The 16,618-nt window shown below is 36.7% G+C and overlaps 1 protein-coding gene across 1 annotated transcript in view; it reads right to left on the reverse strand.

Moving 5' to 3' along the window:
• LOC105212741 (uncharacterized) overlaps positions 1 to 16,618 on the reverse strand; it is a 172,364-nt gene that overhangs the window by 59,076 nt on the left and 96,670 nt on the right. Inside the window, 1 exon segment of the mRNA XM_054230733.1 lies at positions 602 to 2,347. Within this exon segment, the coding sequence (XP_054086708.1) occupies positions 969 to 2,347 (1,379 nt within the window). The 3' untranslated portion in view covers positions 602 to 968.

A 16,618-nucleotide genomic window follows, 5' to 3' on the forward strand; every position in this document is an offset into this window, starting at 1 on the left:
AATAAGTTCGAATTTAATGAAAAAAAAAAAACAAAAAAAATCTTAAAACATATAAAGTAATATACAACAATATTAAAAATTATAAAAAAATATATAAAAAAAATAAAAAAGTGCAAAAATATACAAAGAAATTAAAAAATGATTAAAAAGAAATATTAAAGATTACGAAAATATATAAAAAAGACAATTAAAAAAATTATAATAAAATATTAAATACTACAAAAAATATTTTAAAAATATTATGAAAAAATATTGAAATGTTTTACAAAAAATTCAAAAATAAAAAAAGGATATTAAATATTATATTATAAAAAATATATGCAAAAATGTAAAAATGAAAATATATTTTTTAAAAATATATAAAAAATTATGAAAAATTAATAAAAACACCCATTCGCACCCACATGCACACCACAAATATTAATTCAGTCACGTTTAGCTAAAAACTTACAGCCTAATTCAACGTCTAAAAATATAACGCCCAAAACTACAACGTCCCAATTGGCCTTCATGGATTAAAGTTAACACTCAGATGCTGCAAACACGCACAAACATACACATCCAAACAAATCAACCCACCCACCCCCTTTGCTTGACTTACTTACGATTCACATAATGAGTCTCGGCGTTGTGCTGATGCTGATGAATATGCGCTTGAGGCTTAGTTTAGTGTAGAAAATGCTGCCGCCGCACACTCACACGCGTATCACGTCGCCCGGCGTCGATTTCGACTTGGATGTCAGTTCGCTGAGACTGCCAGCTAGTGAGTCGTGCTCGTTGTCGCTATCTAGGCCAGCAGCACTGTGCGCGCTTGTGCTCGCCGCCGTCGCTGCGTTAACTGTGGCGGCCGCGCCTGTTGTGACGCCACCCAAGCCATCGTCCAGCATGGTGGCCGCATATGCTGCCGCCGCGTCGTCACCAGTCTTGTCGCTCAGCAGCAAGCTGTGCGGTCATCTCAGCGATTCGCGTCACATAAAGACGTCAGCGCCAGCGCCGACCATGCCGCCCGCTTTGCGCGGCGTCGTCGGTACGCCATGTGGACAGTGCGTCGCTGTGCTGGCGTTCGAGGTGTTTACACCTGCCGCCGCAGCCGCAGCTGCACTCATTGCCTTCGACTCGTCTTCGAAGGTGACCATTTTCTCACGCGGTTTCATTAGGATCTGCATTTGCTGCGGTGGTGGCGGTTGCCCGGTGCAAATGAGCGTCTGTGGCGGACCCAGCTGGAGGCCGTGCGGTAGACCGCCGCCCATGCTCATGCCGCCGCCATGTTGTATGGTGGGCGAATAGCGACGCGGCGGTGGCAGCGCTAAATCGCCGACGCCCGACAAATTGAACTCGCTTATGCTGCGCGGCACGAAGTACTCCATGTGGTGCTCCGGTATGCCGGTGGAGCGTCTAATGGGTGTGTTACGTTGGAATGCGGAACCTGCCGAACGGCGCGGCAGCGAACTGTACTGTGTGAGCGTATGCGCCGGTCCGAAGAACATCGTCTGGTGGTGACCCAGTGTGTTACCGCCAAAGCCGCCAAGTTGTGCTGGCATATTTGCATTGCCATTGCTGCTGTTACCGCCGCCACCGCCACCCAATGCGAGCAGCTCAGCAGCGGGTCGTTGTCAAGAGGACTTTGGCGTAACCGCTACAGAGACGAGCGCAACATCCTCACCCTGCGGCATGACGTGGTCCTGCACGCTGAACTTGCGTAGCCACATCACAATCTCGGTCTGTATGAGACTGAAGCACATGGCCACCACCGCCATGCCGACGAGTATGTACGCGGAGGCGAGATACAGTGTAAGGTTGCCGGTGGGCGCCAGTTCGCCGAAACCGATGGTGCCCAGCGAGGTGAAGCAGAAGTAGAGCGCCTCCAAAACGCTCCAGTTTTGCAGTTTGTGGAAGAGCACTGCGCCCGAGGTGACATAGCAGACCAGCACCATGACGCATATGGAGATTGGCACGCTGGGACTGTGTGACGACGCATGCATGCCCACACCCATTGAACCGCTGTGATGGTAGGCGGGCTTCGGCATGCCGTAGTGATGTAGCTTCCCGCTGCCACCGCCGCTGTGGTGATAATGCTTGTTCGCCCCTTTGCCGCCGCTGTCATTCGGTGGCAACTTGCCGTTGCCGCTGTTAGCGCTACCGCCACCGTTATTGCCAGCATTGCCGGCGCCGCTGCCACTGCTCACAGCGCTTTTGGAGCGCGCTTTGCGGAAGAGGCAGCGCATGGCGGCGGAGAGACCCTCACCCATGGCGGATAGGTACAGCAGCACGATGGGTATGCCGAAGAGCGCATAGATGAGTGCGGCGATGCGGCCCCACTGTGTGCGCGGAGAGATGCCACCGTAACCTGGAAAAAGAGAGAGAGAGGATATTTAGATTTTAAATTGACAATAAATAGAATAATTAATTGTGTATATTTATTTAATAAAAGTAAATTAAGGCGCTTGTAAGTTTCCTTCCAAAGCGCCGCAAAAAATGCAATTACGCGCTGAAATGTATGCAACAGCAAATTTGAATGCCTGTGGTTACTTTGACACGCCCTGACTGGCGCATTGGAATTGGTCCCTTTGTGAAGGTTATTGCATTGTGGCCGGAAGACAATTGAAATCGTGTTTATGTGTTATAAGGTCTGTAAGAAATGTTTACTCTAAACCTCAATTGGATGTCGAAATGGCTCTGTAGGTCTTCGAGGAGCTTAAACTCGAACTAAGAGAGCTGAGTTATCGTTAGAAGACAGTTGTGGATAAGCTATCGATAGATTAAAGGATTAATCAACTACAAGTAGACCCTCTACCATAAGTACGGTGTCTCATTTTCCTACTGGGCCAATTGTGACTCGTTTGCGGTCACCACAGTCAGTCGTCTGCTATGTTACGCTAATATAGACATAAATACATACATGATGTGCAAATCTAAATATCTTATGCATGATTACACACACATACACCAAAACATTTACATATATGCATGTATGTGTATGTAAATACCCTTTCAGGCTTTCAAACAGCCACAGGCCCATTTCCGTCAGCGAATCTGCCACTTAAGCAACTGTTACTAAATACCATACTTTGCCGTAATTTAGCCACCGGGGCAGTGAGCCAACAAGACAGACAATAAATGAACACACACAGAGACAGAGGCCTGTCTCTGCCACATTGAGCCCTTTGTAAGTAAGCTGGGCGTGGTGTGGTGCGGTGTGGTGTGTGTATAAATTTGGTCAGTCGGGTATATTTTGCTGGGATTTAACGTCGGTCAACTGTTGCGAAGTCACGGCAACGCCGATGGGGCATAGTTGTGCACTACTAAGTGTTAAGCTCAATTTATCCAAGTGTGCATGTGTCTATGTGTCTGTGTTTCTATATTTCTATGTTTTCTATGTAGCGCTAGTGTAGTTAGTTTGCACATATGCCGCCGACACTTAAGCGCTGCTCTGCGGCACTTAAACAAACACATGCATTCGCTAGCGCGCGGCGGCAGCACACGTACGCCTCGAGGCTGTGACCGCACGTTCCGTACTACGTCCGGACCCTTCATTAGCTTTTATGCTAATACTTAATTATACATATCAACATACATGCGTGTGCAAGTTTTATGCGACGGCGCCTGTGTGTATGCTTTGATGAGATATTTTACTAGTTCTGCTGTTTTCACTGCCTTTGTGTGTGCGTCTCCGTGTGTGACCTCAAATGGTGGCAAGTTTTAAAGTGAATTACCGCTAAATGCCGGTAGAATGGAGTTTCTAGGAAATATTTCAGTGCTGGTCACGTTTCATCGTTTGAAATTCAACGGCTTTCAAAATTATTTAACGGATGTTATGAGTATGACACGTAACTTCAAAATTTGGGCGAAAACCCTTTGGCTGAAAAGGGTATAGTGGCAAAACTCTAATTTCAGAGAAATTTACATATGAATAGCTACATACATATATTTGGAAGTACAGGGTTAATGCTAATCCAAAGTCGTTAGCATTAAACAGAATTTTTGACAAAAATGTAAGAAAACCTGTTGTCCCAAAATAATGAAAAACGATGTTTTAGATTAAAAAAGTATCAAGAATACAACATACATTTTTTGGCATCCCCAAACTGTATTTTACAATTGTCCCAAATATTTTACTTAAATTCTACCTGGCCCAAATCCAATTGTATTTGAAATGCTAACTCTAAATAACTATTTCAACAGCGACGAAATATTTTTGCTGAGTTTTTTTCCACAAAAACATCACAATTTCTTTGTCCCAAAAATTTATTATTATTAATTATTGGCAGGATCGTTGTAAACACTAACAAAAACTCAAATAGCAACAAAAACGAACGAATATCTCCGAAATATCAAATATAGCAAGTTCCAAATATTTTTCGTCTGTCCCAAAATTGCCACAAAAATTTCCCAAATCCAAGTGTATTTAAAATTATTTTTTCAAAAAGCTATTTCAACTGTGAGCAAATTCATTTTTCTCGGATTTTTTAATAAAAATTGAATAATTTTATTTGTCCCAAAATAAATAAATAGCAACAATATGTAACGAATGTATTAAAAATATCAAATAAAGCATGCCCAATTTTTTTTCTTGTGTCAAAAAATTGTCCCAATTTATTTACCCAAACTAAATGTGTCCCAAAATCAAGTGTTATTGAAGTTCTTACTACAAATACTTATTTCAACTACGAATATATGCTTTCTGCTCAGTATTTTCTCAAAAATATCATCATTTTATTTGTCCTAAAATATCAAAAGCGTTCAATTTATCGGCAGAAACACTTATTAAAAGCTTAAAAAGCAATAATATGTACCGAATGTTTTCAAAATATCAAAAATGTTATGTCCCAAATGATTTTCTTGTGTCCCAAAATTGTCACAATTTTTTTTTTTAGTTTTAAAAAGTGGGTAAAAGTCAGACAAGTTACTGCTAAGAAAAAATATTTTAATTTTCCTATCGTTGGTAGTATTCGACAAGTGTTCCAAATTTTTAAAAATTAAATTTTTGAGAAAAAAAAAGCAGAATATATTTGTTCCAAAAAGTCAAAAGTGAACATGTTTCCTCCTCAGCTTAAGTAGAATGTTGTAAGTATATTCCCTGTCTTTTTAATTTGCAGGATTTCTTTGTAGGCTTAATAAACATATATATGTCTGTAGATTTGTAAACACTCAAGTAAGTTTTTTTGCCAGTAAGCAAGCAAAATGTTCTCTAAATGCAACGCAAATAAAAATGGAACTAAAATTAATGGTCTCTTTAGCTACTCCGTTGAAAGAGTCATTTTCGGCACAAAAGAATGGCCACAATTACAACCGTAAACGCGCACATACACCGCACACCGAGAAGAGACGTGTGTAGACATGACCAGCTGCAGGCCGTGGAACCACTATTTTATACGCTTTTTATCACTTCAGCTGTCATTTGTGTAGCAAATAAAAAATATTTAGAATTTTCCCCTCCACATGCAAGTTTTTGTTGCTGTTGTAGCTGTTAGGCTCGTTTTCCCTTTATTATCAGATGTTTTTTCTGGTTTTTTTGTTGAGACTTTGTTGCAACTTATTTTGTGTGTTGTGGTTATTGTAATTTGAATTGCTACGCTTGTTATGTGTTTTTATAGTCCTTCCAATCTAGTTGGCTAACAATTTGCTGTCATAAAAATAACAACAAAAACGTAGCGCACAACAAAAGCAAGAGCGGAAAAGCGAAGCAGAGAAGTCAAATTCGTTTAAATACAAACCGAACCTGACTGCCTGCACGCAACAAAAAACTTTTACGGCACTCAACGCCAAAGTCATTCATTCATGCGCTACAACTACAACAACAACAATACACATGTACATATATTATATAATAGTTGCATATATCACATGACACAAACGTTTTGCTGGTTACGGTTGGCGCTTTCGGTTGTAGTTGTGTGTTGCGTGTTGTTAGTTTGTCAGTTTTAATGTGGAAACTTTTATAATTGAGTAAAAATTTCTGTGCGTCCACAAGTTATACAAATATGCGGGCATGTACATAAATACAGGCACGACCATAAATATTCATAGATTATGTACACCTACACAGCTTATGCGTAGATAAGAGACTCACGAGTTGTGACTGGGCAGCACCGTAGCATATGCGTAATGATGCCAGAGCACAGCTCATAGTTTAGCAACACACCCTGTGTGCTTTCAGATTCAGACAGTGCAGTGAGCAGGCATTAAATATGCATAATATACTTCTGAATAGATGAAATATGTTTTAAAGCTGTAAAAATTTGTTTAACGAAATTTTTCAAATTCAAATTCGAAATTTCAAATTTTGGGACAGAAAAATGTTGTCCCAAATTACAAAAAAAAAATATATTATTTTTAGCTTTGACCTTAGAATCACGCTAAACTTTAAAAAATGTTGAAATTTTGAAAAATACAAATTTTGGGACAGAAAAAAATTTGTCCCAATATGTAAAAAACACGTTATTTTCAGTTTTGACCATAAAAACATCCTAAACTTAAAAAAATTTAAATTTTGAAAACTAAAACTTTTGGGACAGAACAACTTTGTCCCAAAAAATTAAACAAAACCCATTATTTTTAGTTTTGATCTTCAAAGGATGATAATCTTATAAAAAAACTGAAATTTTGTTAAATAAAAATTTTGGGCCAGAAAAATGTTGTCCCAAAATTAAAATAAAAACACGTTCTTTTTAATTTTGAACTTAGGATCATGCTAAAGATTTAAAAATGTTGAAATATTGTGAAATAAAAATTTTGGGACACAAATTTTATGCGTAAATTTATAATTTTTTAATATAAAAACATTTTATACAAAAAATGTGAGGTTAAAGTCGCCAAATATTGAAAGAAAAGCTTGTTATTAGGTAAAAAAACAAGAGTATCAAATAAATTTTCTGTTGATTTGGTAACTTTTGGTTCTAAACGCATAAATAACACTTTTTTGGACAATATTTTTAAGAAATTGTATGATTACAAGCATTTCTGGCGCATTTTGTGACAAATCATGTTTTGGGACAGTTTTTTGGGACAACTATTTTGGGACACTAAACGCATTTTAAAGTAAATAAAAGTTCTTAAAAGCTAAAAAATTTAAATAAATTTTTCTTTTTACAACTTTAGACCATATTTAGGTTCTCTACTCGCCAGAATTTCCTCACTGGGTTGCCACTCTGTAACATTAATTCATAGAGAAATAAAACTTTATCAACTAAGTTCATATTAATGCAAATATTTGACCAAAAACGAACGACTATTCGGGTGTAAATGACAGTGAGCATATGTAAAATAGAGAACAAAAGGCCGAGAAAGAAAGAGTGTGCAATAACGACGCTAGGGAGCTTGCACGGCTAATGGCGTACGTGAAAGGCAAATTTGTATAAGTTTGCTAGTAAGTGTGTGTGTGTGTGTGAGATCGTGCGAAGGCTGTGCGCAAAACAGTTGGCCAACAGTCCATTTGCCCGGTGTTGAGTTGTTAAATGGAAAATCCGCAATTTATGAGAATTTGTTTCGGACGCCTCTTTTTCTTGTGAAAACCAACGCCACCCACATGCATGGGTACATATATTTTATATATGTATATGTGGGCAAGCAAAAAAGGGTTTTCTATGTGTCACTTACGGGGTGAGAAAAAAATTTATAGCATACATAGTTAAATGCCACGATAATAATTTTTGAAAAGTTTGGCATTAAAATTTTATGCGTTCGGTGTTGTTGTTTGCATAGTTTGCGCTGGGTAGTTAAGGGTGCCCACATTTGCATGTATTATACAGTTATGCTGCAACGGTGTGGTGAGTAGTAGTCAACTTGAAACCCGAAATCCTCAACTATAATTGGATAAAGTGGCATTAAGCTGGAGAAGAGGCTCATTATACTCTCTAGAGGAGGGCAGTGGCGAGGCTGAGGGACGCAGTTGTTAATATAAAAACTATATATATGAGACTGTATATTGTGTAGCGCATGTAAACAGGTGAGTGGCAGTTGAATCAGCCATAAAATTGAAGCCAATTTGAATCTGTAAAATGATGTGCTGATGTTTGTACTTGTATGTCTTCATTAGTTTGTGTTTTTAGTGGGAAACTTAACCCTATCGCACTCACTGTTCGCTACTCTTATCGGTGCATATTTTATTACGCTACCTTCACTCAATTCGTATAAATGTTGAGGTCTAGTTTCTTTTTTTTTTGCCACGAAAATTCATTTTGATGCTGTTTAATACTGCCGGAGTTTATTCTATTCAGTTTAGAGATGAAAATTTTCTAAGTTAATCATACAGAGAATTATATTTATTCGTTGTTGGAGTATGTTCAATATTTTTTTTAGTAAAAATACAGTTTTTGACTCAAAAAAACAACTAAGAACATTGTTTTAAGTTTTCTTGGACATTTCAACCAAAAATGTGTGACTCTTAATTAACAAAAAAAATTGGGATACAATTTTGGGACAGTTTGTGACTCGAAAAAATTAGCAAAGAACTTCATTTGAAGGAGTTTATGATGTTTTAACCAAAAATATGTGATGTTTACTTAAAAAAAAAAAAAAAATTGGGACAAAATTTTTGGACATTTTTTGACTCTTAAAAACTATTTAAGAGCATAATTTAAAGGCCTCTAGAATGTTTCAACCAAAAATTTGAGCTTTTTTTATAAAAAAAAAATATTGGGACAGTTTCTGTGACCAAAAGTATTTAGCTAAGAGCTTCATTCAAAGTTTTCTAGAACGTTTCAACCAAAAATTGGTGACTTTTAATAAAAAAAATAAATATTGGTACAAATTTTGGGACACTTTGTGACCAAAAATATTTAATAAAAATTGGGACAATATTTTTGGACATTTTTTGACTCATAAAAATTATTTAAGAGCATAATGTAAAGACTTCTAGAGCGTTTCAACCAAAAATTTGAGCTTGTTATATAAAAAAAATATTGGGACACGATTTTGGGACAGTTTCTGACTCCAAAAAATCAGCTAAGAGTTTTGTTTAAAACCTTCTAGGATTTTTAAGCAAAAAGTAAAGGCTTTATATTTTTAGAAAATATTGGGACAAATTTTGGGACTCTTTGTTACCAAAAATATTTAGCTAAGAGCTTCATTCAAAGTTTTCTGGAACGTTTCAACCAAAAATTGGTGACTTTTAATTAAAAAAAAAAATATTGGGACAAATTTTGGGACACTTTGTGACCAAAAATATTTAGCTAAGAGCTTCATTCAAAGTTTTCTAGAACGTTTCAACCAAAAATTGGTGACTTTTAATTTAAAAAAATATTGGGACAACCTTTTTGGATACATTTTCTCTGAATAAATGGCTTGTTGTTTCTTTCCAAGCATTATTTTCCCTGATTATACGAAAGTTCACAACATTACAAAATGATTAAATTCCAATGTAGCAATATTAAATCAAGCTAATCATTAGCATGCTCCAAAAATCTGGTTTGCATTGAAAAATGCTATCAAATATAAAATCACATATAATTTTGCGCCAACATCAACAAAGCTAATTTTCAAATTTCTATTGAATTTTCGAAAAATATTAAAGCAATGAATATTTATGAGTACGCAGCTCTCTACCATCACTACAAAGGCTTCGTTAGCATTGCAAATACACTCAAACACATGAAGCCTCGGTCCCACATGAGGTGCCAAGCAAGGCAAGCAGTCCATCACTCATCCGTACTGCAGCAAATTGATGAATGTTCCACATTTAATACATATCAAATATGAAAGGTTCTTTCGCCTAAAAATATGCTTTATTTTGTGTGCGTAAGGCAAAACCGAGTTTGTCTAGACCAAGTGAAAAACAAATGCCACAAAAGAGACGCACACACACACACTCACACACACCAATGTATTTGCATGACAAAGAAGTTTACACAATAGGTAGACTATAAATAAGTTTACACATACCGATCATGTATGTATGCGTGTGTGTCCCAAAAGTTTTAGACCCACTTGAGTGTCATGCATAAAAAGGCAAATCTGTGCGAGTGCTACAATAGTTTTTGTTTTCGAAAAGCTGTTGGCCTTTCATATCGGATGCCACTTAATTTCGCTTAATTTGCGCTTTTACCTCTTGTTAATGTATGCGAAAATTTTGCACTGAAGCAGATCTCTGTGTACTTAAGTACGGATGAAACTTTAAGCAGTTCAATGAAATCAAGTAAAAACATATGAATTTAAGTGCGCAGTGTATTTGTTGCTAAAAATAATGATATTTTAAGAAAAATTTAGGCGAAAAAAAAATTTTGGGACAATTTTTGGGACACTTTCAATTTTCAATTTTTTTATCTTTTCTATTATTAGAACCCTTATAAGTTGGGTATTATTGATAAAATCAAGTTAAAGTGATCTATAAATGCGTTTGGGACACATAGTACCCCTTGGGGCACGGAATTTTGACCTTATTTATTTTAAAAATTATTGAAACGAAGTCACAATGCAGTTAAAAACAGTTTTAGTCGACTTCAGCATACTTTTAAAAATAAAAAAAAGTCTTTTTTTTTTAGAATTTTAAAATCTAACCTTTTTGGGACAAACCCTTTATTGAATTGCAAAAAATTGAAAAATTTTGTTACACAAATTTTTGCATTAAATAATAAAAAATTTCATAACAAAGCCAGCATTTTCCAAATGTTTGCACTTGTTTTCAATTAAATCGGCCATTTTTAATGTAATTATTGTCCCAAAGTGAGCCAAATTGCTTTATTTGTACGCGTAGCACGTGCCGCTTGCCATTAATTACTACATAATAGCTAATATTAATTTTGAAATTTGCCTTTTTGCTGAAAGAACTCTATTTATACTGTGTAGAATTTAACATCTGAATAACACTTTTGTTGTGGGTCTTCAGCAGCCGACAATGTGTGTGACACTTTGACCCAAAATCACTTTCGGTAAACAACAACAACTTGTTCATGGCACTTTTCTTATTGAAAATTTTATATTTTTTTGGTGTTGTGCGCAAAAACAAAGAGTATCCAGTAAACAATGACCCACAAAGTGAAAGAATTTGATTTTTATCGTTCGGGTCAAATGGCACAGCAGACGCTGCTAATAGCTTCGGATACACTCATATATTCGCTTGTCACATATATTTAATCAGCTTTCTGCCTTCCTTCTACGCAATCCTAAGACCCACACACACATTTGATTTTATGTAAGTAACCGTTAAATATGGCATGTTAAAAAAATGACAATCTGCGGCCAAGTTTAGAGCCCGTTTGAGTCAACACGCACTAATTTGAACGGTCATCGAACGCGCCATTTAGCGCCTTCTTCTGATATGGTTTTTGATAATTCTCGACTCGTTTTTTTGTTTTCTGTTTTCTATTTTGTTTTGGCAGTCAATTTATTTTAGAGCTTCCCCCCAAACATGTGCGCCGCAGCTGCCACAAATATATTAGTCAATCATTACTCACTCGGCTGCTGTGAACTAGCGGCCTGCGGGTGGAGGGGACCCACGAGCCATTGTATTGTTCAGCCAGCCATAAAGGTCGTCTAGCCGCCAGCGTTGACCGTACGCATTGAGGTTAGAGATTCAAGTGCGATAATAGCTGATTCTTGATATTCTCTAGTATTTGGATGGGGTTCGGATGGAAACTTTAATCAAAGAGATGACTTTGGATATGCTATGATTGCCATTTAGTAATGATTTTGTTAACAGAAAAATATTACTTTGAGATTAAATAATAGATTTAGAAGTGGTTTAGCAAAAGAAAAAAATTTTGAGAGAGAAAAAATGTTAAGACACTTTTTGGAACAACTTAACTTTTGATAACCAAAAAATATTACTTTGATAAGACTAGTCTCAAAAAAGATGGCAAAAATTAAACATTTTGGGACAGGAAAATATTTTGGGACACTTTTTGGGACAACTTTTTGAACATTTTGGCATGGAAAATGCATCCATTTACTAAATTTTTGTTTTAATTACAATTAATTACTCTTGAAAAGCGTATTTAATTAGAAAAATTCTATAAAATAACATATTTTGTTGATTGGGACAATGTCACAAATGCTTGTGACTTTTCGACTAACTATAATCTATAACTGATTCGTTAATTTTCTAAATAAATTTTAAATTTCTTTCTATCACAGAAAAATGAATATATGATATCTGACCAACAGAAGATTTCGAGCTTTCTGAATGCTTTGAAAAAAACTTTTGCTTTTTAACATAAGAAGCAATTGAGTACTATTTATCATACTAATTTGACTTTGAATCACATTTTATAAGAGTTTCAGCAAGTGAATTGGACGAAAAAAAAAAATGTTGGGACACATTTTGGGACATGATAAAATCGAACAAATTGTATAAGTCACAAAAGCACCATTGTTGCAGTTTAATAGCCACAAAACCCTAGTTAAACTAAAAATTCTTAAATAAGCTAGTAAAATCATCTCTGATATCGATTTCGCCTATGTTATATTTCATATTGTATGATTTTAAGATTTTAAGCTTATCACACCAACTCCGTCCACGCACTTCCTCACTTTCACTTTAAACAGAAGCGCACTTCCTACTTCTTTTCCCCCTTCTTACGTTTATCTTCATCATTACTTTTGTTTCCTTTTTATTAACTCCACATCCCCGTTACTTTCGACGCATAGCTCCTTCTTGTAAGCTACGACTTATTATTAACAACCAACTTGGCAGTCATGACCCCAACATATTTGAGGCATCCTTTCACCCTGCAGCTATTATTCAGCTACCGCTCTTCTTTAAAGTATCCATAGAGAGAGAGAGGGTGGTGAAGTGTAGGGAAATAAATAAATTTTAGGCCGGAATTCAATCAGACGTTGCATATTACGAAACCTTAAATTAAATTACGCACTCATTTGCGACCTACGAACGGTTAGCGGAAGCAATGATGAAGCGCAGTTGCGGGAGGGTGAAAAGGTTACTCCCTTGCCTTTTGCACGAAAATAAAATGGAAGCCGTCATAAGTACTAGAGTGAATGGCAATTCTCAGGAAAAAAAGAAAAAATTGGAAACAATTTTTATATTTTAATTTTATTTACAGATATTGAGTAGGAGAGAAGATATACGAAATTTGTGCGCCGCTTTTTCTGGGAATATTTTAAATTATTGCTAGCCTTGCGCCGAAAGCCTTCTGTATCAATTTTTGATTTAACATTCATCGCATATTTTATTGAAAACATATATTTGGCATATTTTATGCGACACAACCACATACGACAAAAAAGCTGATTTATGAGTCCATGATTGTAAATCAGCGTATGCTTTTCTATGCACTTTTCCTCCGCCATTTTATTTTTTATGCGTGCCACATAAAATATGCGAGTTTTGTAGTGAAATTTCGATGATAAGTGGTATTTCTGCAATGTGATGGCACACACACTCACGCACGCCAGCTTCAACTGCGGCGAAAGCGAAAGTAACCGCGAAATATGACACATTTTGGCGCTTCGAATGTCATAAAATATGTGGAGCAGCGGCGGCGAGCGACGCTGAGTTATGGAGCGTACAGCATTGAGCATGCTAGACGGTGCTGCAGTCACGCTTGCAATACTGCGCCGAACTGTTACAGATACTCGGCAGTTGTACTCGTACATAAAATGCAAGTAATTGCAAGTTGTTTGCGTGTTTACATTTATTTATTAAATGGCGGAGATAAATAAATGCTACGAATATATTCGGAATTCATGAAAATATGGCTTAAATTGACAGTAAGAGGCATAAAAGACAGCAAATAGTACGAGAATGAGGAAAATAAAATTAAAAAAATATATAAAATACTTTGTTTTGGGACAATATGTCTTAAATATTTACTTATCTGTCGTCGAAGCGCTAGTAAAATCTTTTAAACGAAATTTTTAAATTTTTGGGACACATTTTAAGAGAACAAAAATTTGGGACACACATTTTGGGACAATGCCCCTTAACTTTTTTCTTCTCTTCATTATAGGCGTGAGTTTAACAATTTAAACAAAGTTTTGCAAATTTTGGGACACATTTTGAGAGAACCAATATTTTTAGGACACCCATTTTGGGACAATGCCGATTTCTTTTTTCTTTTCTTCATTAGTGTTAGGCGTTAGTATGTTCCTTTAAACGAAATTTGTAAATTTTTGGACACATTTTGAGAGAACTAATATTTTTGGGACATCCATTTTGGGACGATGCCCTATAATTTTTTTTCTTTTCTTTATTATGGGCGTTATTTCAATTTAATGCTGAAGCATTTGGCCTCATTTTAAGATTTTTTACATTTTGGGACAGTTTTTGGTACACATATTTTTGAACTTCTTCGAACTTCGACAAAAGAATTAATTTAATCATTAAAAGTCGAAATTTAGAAACATTATTTATACATAAATTCAAATTTTATGTATAAATTCAACTAAATTTTTGGGACACTTTTCAAATTTTCATATCATAAACACTATTTTCATGCTGAATCAAATTTGCCTAATTTAAGGATTTTTTAAATTTTAGGACAGTTTTGGGACACACATTTTTGCTATAAAACGTAGTAAATTTCAATATTAATAAATTAATTTTCTTACTGAACAGTTTTTAAAGTAACCAAATCATTGGATCACCCCTGCTCTCTCTGTCAGCGTTCAAAATTAGACAGGCATCATTCATGCGCCATTAGCAATGTGTGAAATATAAATGCTGCTTGCATTACTGAGTATCAAACGCCACCGGAGCTTTATATGCATTGCAGCATAAATGAACAGTGAAAGCAAAAGTTCACACCACACACCAACAACAAGTTCCCACAAATCTGCTGACTACCTCGCTACTGTGCTTGGAATTTCGAGTTTTAACAATTTTCGTCAATATTTTTGTGATTTTTTCAACTTTTTCACTCTTTTATTTTTAGCTTTTCCCTTTCCCATTCATCTCACTCACGTCAATTCGATACTTGTATGTCAGCTCCATTTAAGTTTTTAATACATTTTCACATTTCTCTCTCTCTCTCAATTTTCGCCCTCCATACAGCGATCCAATTATTTCTAATTGTGAATTTACTATAAATGCAACGCAAAAATGTTCACGAACTTGAAACTGCACTGCACTAAGCACCACTAGCTTTTAATCACTCATACGCCCGGACGGACGAAACGTGCACGTCTGCATTTGACCGCAACAAATGTGCAAGGGAAATATGTTATCCGTCGCTATACGCTGGTGCAATGCCGCAAATAGTGAGAGTTAAAATCAACCGAAAACAACAACAGCAACAACAAGCATGCAGTGAATTTTGTAGCAGCAAATCACATTTGAAACCACTACAATGGAGAGATACTCGTATACCGTGACCATCAAACGCCGCGTTCGTGGCTAAGTCGTGACGCACATCAATGCTGCCAAACATACATACAGACATATATATTATAGTATATTAGCAAATGTGTGTCTGTGTGCATTTGTGGCTAGGCGAAAGGGTGAAAATGCTGCTTCTCGGCATTACGTACGTGTTGTTTTCATTTCATTTTTACTGCTTTTTATAATTCCCTCTCTGTTTTGCTTAATGCTTACGCTTACTGCTGCTGCTGTCATTCAATGCCACGCTGTTGGGCTTTAGCTGCGGAGACTCGCTTTTTTGCTGTGTATTATATTTATAAACAGCATATTTTTAAGCATATTTTTCGCACAGCTTTTTGGTTTCGTTTCTTTTTTTAGCTGTTGGCCACAGCTGTGACCTAAGAGTCTGGCGTGTGTCAAGCGGAGATGATTGCGGCGGGAAGTGAGAGGTATTGGCGACTAGGACGACCTGTAGGATACCAGTCTTGCTTGCTCTTTGAGAAGAATTAAAGGAATATCTTGATCAATACGTCCAAATACTTAAAGATGTTTCAGTTCATTTATTTTCAGCAAAAATGGAAAATTTTGGGACAAAATATTACATTAAGGGCTATCTTTTTAATGAATATCCAACCAACAAGGCTAAAGATAAAAAAAATTGCACGCAGGAACGCCAAAAAATTTGGGACACTCTTTGGGATAACAGAGAAGGTACAATTTTCTATCATTGGAAACAACACCCGCGCCGTTAGTTCTGCTTTTTCCCGCCTGGATAAGGAAGCGAAACGAATGGGTCTGGTGGTGAACGAGGACAAGACGAAATATCTCCAGTCATCAAACAAACGGTCAGCGCATTCGCGTCTTGGCTCCCACGACACTGTTGACAGTCATAACTTTGAAGTTGTAGATAATTTCATATACCTAGGCACCAGCATCAACACCGATAATAATATCAGCCTTAAAATACAACGCAGAATCATTCTTCTCAACAGTTGCTACTGTGAACTGAGTAGGTAACTGATAAGCAAAGTCCTCTCTCGACGAACACTTTACGGTGCAGAAGCGTGGACGATGTTAACATCCGATGAGACGGCACTAGGAGTTTTCGAGAGAAAGGATTTGCGGAAGATTTATGGTTCTTTAAACATTGCCAACGGCGAATACCGCAGAAGATGGAATGATGAGCTGTATGTGTTATTCGACGATATGGTCATAGTCCAGCGAATAAAAAGACAGCGGCTACGCTGGCTAGGTTATGTTGTTCGAATATACGAAAGTGCCTCAGCTATGAAAGTGTTCGATGCAGTACCCGCTGGTGGAAGCCGAGGAAGAGGGAGACCTCCACTCCAATGGAAGGACCAGGTGGAG

The sequence above is a fragment of the Zeugodacus cucurbitae genome, chromosome 5 (genome assembly GCF_028554725.1).
Source record: "Zeugodacus cucurbitae isolate PBARC_wt_2022May chromosome 5, idZeuCucr1.2, whole genome shotgun sequence".
NCBI lineage: Eukaryota > Metazoa > Arthropoda > Insecta > Diptera > Tephritidae > Zeugodacus > Zeugodacus cucurbitae.